This window comes from Lycium ferocissimum, chromosome 7, assembly GCF_029784015.1.
Source record: "Lycium ferocissimum isolate CSIRO_LF1 chromosome 7, AGI_CSIRO_Lferr_CH_V1, whole genome shotgun sequence".
Taxonomy (NCBI): Eukaryota; Viridiplantae; Streptophyta; class Magnoliopsida; order Solanales; family Solanaceae; genus Lycium; species Lycium ferocissimum.
Window position 1 is genome coordinate 31,449,769 of NC_081348.1, and position 6,648 is coordinate 31,456,416.

The 6,648-nt window shown below is 35.8% G+C and overlaps 1 protein-coding gene across 1 annotated transcript; it reads left to right on the forward strand.

Annotated features, from left to right (window-relative positions):
* The first annotated feature begins 86 nt into the window (after positions 1-86).
* On the forward strand, positions 87-5,063 carry LOC132064376 (putative high mobility group B protein 11). Its single transcript, XM_059457329.1, has 6 exons — positions 87-422; positions 1,156-1,231; positions 2,385-2,589; positions 2,745-2,888; positions 3,998-4,212; positions 4,420-5,063. Exons 1-6 carry the CDS (start codon positions 121-123, stop codon positions 4,717-4,719), a joined length of 1,242 nt encoding a protein of 413 aa, XP_059313312.1. The 5' UTR covers positions 87-120; the 3' UTR covers positions 4,720-5,063.
* The last annotated feature ends 1,585 nt before the right edge of the window (positions 5,064-6,648 follow it).

The following is a 6,648-nucleotide window of genomic DNA, read 5'->3' on the forward strand; positions in this document are numbered from 1 at the left end:
TAAATTAAAGCATAAATTCCAACGCCACAAAAGAACAAGAGTGATAGTGGAATTAGCAACGGCTGAGATTTTGCATGAATCCCCACTACAAACGGTTGATATCTTATCCATTTTGCATGTATGACACACGTACATAAATCGGCCCCACAAATATTGCCACTTCAGACCAGGCCCTCTAAAAATACCAGTCGCATTGAAAATTGGACCATGCATGTATGCAGTTTCAGCATGGCGGAAGAGGAGAAAAACAAGAATAATACCGATACACCGGAGAAGAAAATCCACGGCGGCGATAAGTTTTCCGGTGCCGGAACTGATGCATGCACAATGCAGAATTTGGCTAGAGGGAGTTCCTATGATGGAAAGGATAGCTTTTATGAAAAGCTTAACAAGTTGAACGAGTCCTCTGGACTTAGTCTTGTGTGAGGCTTCTTACATTTTCTCCTAACAATGCGTAAATAGTTACTCTGTCATATATACATCATGAAGTATTCATGCAATTATTATTAGTTTGCTATTACTACTTGTTGTCTCCTCTGCTTTAGTTTTCTTACTATTATGTTGTTATTACTCTTTGTGTTTTCATAATTGTTGTGTTTCTGCTTTACTTGAGTCGAGGGTTTATCAGAAACATCCTATCTACCTTCCAAGGTAGGGTAAGGTCTGCGTACACTCTACACTTCCCAGATCCACTTTGTGGCCGGATTACACTTGGTATGTTGTTGTTGAAGTATTCATGCAAATTGTCAGCCAAGGGTATTTGGACGTGCTAAAAATCTAAATTCTAAGAATCACATTTGCAACATCAATGAAAATTTAATGATCCTTTTTTCATTTCTCTGCACTTGGAAGCCACATGCAATTTCAAATTCATCATCCAGTGAAAAAGGTTTGATTGTCAAAATGCATAATGCTCATGACTAGCTAGCAAGCTCTGTTGGCCTCTTGCATTATCCAGTGTAAAAATATGAAATGCTTTTGAGAGGAAAGTATAAATTTTGTTGTAGTTTTGGAGCTGTTGACCTTATTTTGACTTCAAATTGGGGTATTTGCAGTACTATGTAAATTAATTTTAGTGGATTGCATATTGAAAATTCTGAACGCTGGTTGAGACAGTGAAATTTCTCCTGAGGAAGGTTATTTCTATATATGCAGCTTTAACTTAAGACAAACAACCTTGGATTTGCATCTTTTCTATGAAGAAGTCACTAAAAGAGGTGGATTTAATCAGGTATTCTCCGCCCACCATGGCTCAACGATTCAGCTTTCTTGTTGTGTAGTAACTTGTAGTTTATATCAATACCAACAACATATGTTATTTTCCCCACATTATCTGGTTGAGTGAATTGGTGGTCTTTACTTATTGAACTTCTATATCTTCTGAAGCATGAAGAATGTTTTCACTGTCTGAAAGAACTGGAATTTTCTGGAAAATACAATTGATTTTGCTGGACTACAGTCTATGATATTAGTATCCACGTGCAACTTAACATGGGTATTTGTTCTATTTACCTTTTCTTTTCCATCAGCAACATAGTGACCTTCATGTTTTGTATTTTGAGTGCTTACATATTTTCATGTAAAACTTATCCAATAAAAAAAAAAAAAAGGGAAGTTCTACAAAGGTAAATATATGAGGAGGTTACTGTCCTAGTCTAGTTGATACTGTATGATCTCATTAGCCAATTCGGTGTATTTCTTGTGCAATGTCATTTGAAAAATAACCTCAAAGTTGCGTGAGATAAATGGGCATATCATCACTTCTTTTTTTGTTGTCATATCCTAAGATGATTCATGACTTGGTATTCTTAGACCTACGGAATAACCAGGAACATGTTGAAGAATGAGTTGAAATCATTCACAAACTGTTTTGATGGATATAGTTCTCTGAACTGCACAGCAGAGTAAGTCCACACATAGTAGGCAGATGGAGAAAATATGCTGTAGTCAATAGTCACTTATGATTCAACCTTATCTAAATTAGTCACTTAAGATTTGTGTGTTTCTGATATCTAATTGCTCTATGCCTCAGTTTCTCATATCTGATAAGTTTGATAAGTAGTTGCTGTTTATGAGATGGTTAACATATTGAAACTACTGAAATGAGTACCAAATACTTGTTCTTCATCCTTTAGAAGGATCTTTTCTTCTATGACATAAGCTTATTCACTCACTGTATCATATTTCATTCAGCAAAGAAGTGTGTTCGAGAGATATAGAGAAATATAACGAATAATTAACATGGTTCCACTATCAATTAAGTCTCTGATCATAAGAGTTTCTAAAATGATGGAAATGAAATGAAGCCCCTACTAGCACTGAATGTGGAAATGCATATGATTTTCCCACTATTAGTATGAGTTCTCTTGATTTGCAATATTTAGGTCACGAAGGATGCTAAGTGGGGTGAAGTTGCTTGTACATTGCATGTGAACAGCAATATCACGATGTTTCCGACTCAACTTCAGAAGGTGTACGAAATTCTTCTTCTTCAATTTGAGCAACTTTATTACTATCGAAGTCGAGAAAAAGGAACCATGCAACCACCTAGTCAGGTTTCTGGTGCTGCTAGGTTAGAACCAGTAAAAGGTAACTTTCTTGTTGAAAGTCTGGAGGTCTATGGTCACTAGAGACTAGAAGTTGAACTTTTTAATCCCCTAGTTTGTGTGTGTGGTTTTCCATCAATTCTTTTGCGGACGATTTACAATCTTTCTTTAGGTTGATGATTTATAATCTTTCTTTAGGTTCTGGAGATAGGTCAGATGACTCCGCAGGGAAGAGAAAATTTTGTGATTGGTCATCTCCTGTGGTAGCTTTGCGCTCTGATAATAGGGACGGTCCAGTAGAAAAAAGGAAGTGCAAGAGTGATACTTGCCTAGTTTCAACAGGTTTGTTGTTCTTCTTTATCACAGAGACTTACAGTTCTTTAAGGTTCCAAATTCTTCACCTCAGAATGTCACTTTTTAAGTCAATATATTAAACCATCAATGGACACAATCATGCTTTATGTCCTATGAAACTGGGGATGGACCTAAGTTGGTGCAGTTGTAGAGAGTCACATCATGAAATTGCTATTTTTGTGGTCCAAGTGACTGTGTGAAACAGAATGGGTAGATTTCTAATTATGTAAATGATAAGAATATGTATCTACCAGACTTTCATACACTTGTCTAGATCAAAAAAAAAAAAAAAAAAAGAAAGAAAGAAAGAGAGGGAGAGAGAGACTTGTTGTACAAAGAATATGATTATCTTCTATTTTACCTTGCTGGTCTCACAAAGTTGTTTACCTTTTCCCTAAGGGAAGTCTTTTTGAACAACTTTTTCATTTCTGAAATCTTCAAAACTTGTAAAAACACTCAAAACCAAGAAGTATCCTGCCGTGGATTTTTCTTTGATGATCTTTTCCAATGTGGAGGCACTTCCCCAACAAACTCACACCTCAAAAGCTTACTTTAGCTACTCCGCTATCACTCTTGATCTTCTCTTTGGAAGCATATGATGATTTAAGTGCCAAAGATTTATTCTATTTTGGTATATACGACATGTATGAATTCCCTTGTGGAGAAATGTTTAAGCCAAAAAGAAAACAGAAAATAGAGAAATGAAGGGGAAAGAGAGGGGATGGATGAAAAGCGCGACATACATGGCATCAAGATTAATCTTTGCAAGCAATACAGAGTAGGAGATATTTTTAACCTTTTCCATAAAAAGAACAAGAATACAGTAAAAGATTTGATTTGCTTCCATTCAGAAGGCATCAATAACCTTCAAAGACATGTTCTATCCTTGGCATGTCCATTCGGATGCGTGCTATTTGTTTGGAGATAAGTTTCTCTTCATGCAATTACTTTGAAGAGTCATGAATTGATATTAGTCCTTGCAGTGTCATAAAGTTACAAGCCTGTCCAACTAAGACCCAAAATTGAGTTTGTTTCCTCCAGGTGACTTCATATTTTCTTAGGTCAAGACTGAAGTGGATCATAAATTTTTCTTTCAGTAGGGCCAGAAGCACTAAAATCTCAGATTTCATCAATCAACACGTATCTGAAGAAAGACCCCGGTGCTCCAGTAAGAACAAGGACTTCATATCAGATATACCTCAAGTTGGAATGTGAAAGACTAAAGAAAGTACTTGGGGAGAGTGCTGGTGCTAAGAAAATAAGAGATATGGCCATTAATTCCTGGAGGACTCTGTCTGAAAATGACAAAGAGGTACGGAAAATGCCAGCAGCTTTAAAATGATATGAATCACCTCCTAAATCTCTTTATCATTATTTGGCCTTTTATGTACTCTATGTATCTATTAAGCATTCATGTTTCTTTCTTATGTTTTAACAAACATAAATTTGAATTGCTCCATATAACAAGTGGGAAGTAATACTTATCTCCTTGTTCATCGTTTCCTTCTAACTTTTGCAGCCTTATATTGAAGCAAGCAAGCTGGACAAGGAAAGATATAACAGAGAGATGGCTGCTTATAATCAGCATAAGAGCAAGGAAACTGCAAAAGATCAAAACTTGCACAGGGGTTTGTCCCCTAGTATGATCAACTTCGGTGCACCATCAGGAATAGATAATGGGTATTATGTGTCACCGCAAGCTGATACTGGAAGCAACATTGTCCCTGATGCATCCTTTATGGAGTCCACAGTACAAATAACGAAGAATGGTAAGCCAAGTGACCCCATATTTCAGATGGATTGGGGTTATTTAGCCTAGTTGAGGCAAAGTTTCAGTTGCTAGAGGTCTTGATTAGGGCGCCTTACTGCTTAGTAGTTTTTAGAAGGTATGTATAGAAAGTATGTCATAACCTTAGCATGGTGTTTTGAAGATGTATATAGCTTTTAGTCTTTTGAAATTAGCATGTGAAGAAGCAGCATTTCTAGGTTCTAGAGGTACGCACAAGAAAAATGCAGCTCGCTGCCTGCAAATTTTGTAAAAGGGTCCATGTGCTCTTCTGGTTATGGGAAGTTTCCACAAGTTTTGTCTATGCAAATATGCAATACTCACTTTCGCATCAACAAGTAATGTATAAACTTTATATAAGCAATTTACATTGGCAGGAATCGGTTTCCACGATACTTTCTTTTAGTGTTTGTATGTCATTACGGTTATCCAGGATTAATAAACTTTGTAAATATTTGGTAATAATTTATTAAACTATGAAACGGGCCATACAACTAGCTAGTATACATATTTGCCTTCGATTATTTGTCATTTTTAAGAACAGATAATCACATACATAGTAGTATTCAGCACACCTCATTATAACACAGAATGACTAAAACATTTCATGTCACTGAAATACTAATTAGAACACCACAGGCCTGATGGCCAAACACATAACATAATGGTATTAGGCACTCCTCAAGATGTATGTAAGGTGAAACCCTTAAGGAACAAACCAGAACAAGTGTTGCTCCACATACATTTTTACTGTAAAACGTGTATGTGTATATAAGGAACATCTGATTTATTCAGCTACTTGGAATGAGGGCAGTTTTCGTAATTGAAGCTGCGATGAGTCTTGCTGGATGAACCAGAAGGATTACCATAAGCTTTGTAATTGTCGTCGTTATTCTAGCATCACTTTTGTTATTTCAATAGCATCAGCTCCTTGCAGCACTGGTTTTTGATCTGCAATGTTCTTTGCCTCAAGATGCTTTGCAGCTTCTATTTGTGCTTCTGGTATAGGTGCAATGCTTTCCTCCAGAAAATATGCAGCATTTATTTATGCTTCTGGTACAGGTGCAATGCTTTACCTTTTGCCATCAGATTCAAAGCATAGCAGTGATGTTCTAAGAAACACTAATAAAGCCACACTGCAGTCTTCATTGGTTGGTCTGTAATGTCCTTACCCTTTTGAAAAATTTAAGCTGATGGTAATATTGGAGAGCAAGAAAGAGACTTTTATCGAGGAGATTATGGTGTTAATCTATCTTTAGTGGAAGGGGATGGCTATTATAGTTGGGTGCTAGCACTAGTAGGTGATAGGCTTAATGGCTCCCCTGTTGTATGTGGATTTTGTAGAACTTAACGAAAACAGGCGGTATCAATCTTTGGTAATTTATATAGTTTTCTATTGATTGTGTTCCAATATTAGGATTCTGTTGACAAAGTTTGCACTGAGTTAGGAATTTCTCAGAGCAAATAAGTTTTGGACTTATATATGCAGTATTATTTTTTATATACAATATAATTTGCCGACGAAGGATTTTCAATTGACCGTTTTCTAGTCTATATAGCTACACTAGGGTTATGGTAACGTCACAATCTAGTTAAAATGTAAATCAAGACTCTTAGGAATGACTACAACATTGTTGTTAATGTTTAGTAGTACGAAAAATATTATTTTTCTTCTAGACCTCAGCGGAATTGGGTAATAAAATTTACAAATCAACGATAGAAGTATGACCCTGATCACCTAACTATTGACGAAAAATTGTAAATAAACAAGGTTAATTTCTATTTGTCAAAGAAATATTTAACTATCTTCAATCTCTGATAGTAACACAACAACTAACTCATCATGGCATAATTTTTTTTTTTTTTTTTTTGGCAAACGACCTAAGCAAGTTATTAATGGTGGTACATCTTAAGGCCTCAATATTTTTAATAAAGCCCAAAAATTATTAATTGTAAAAATTA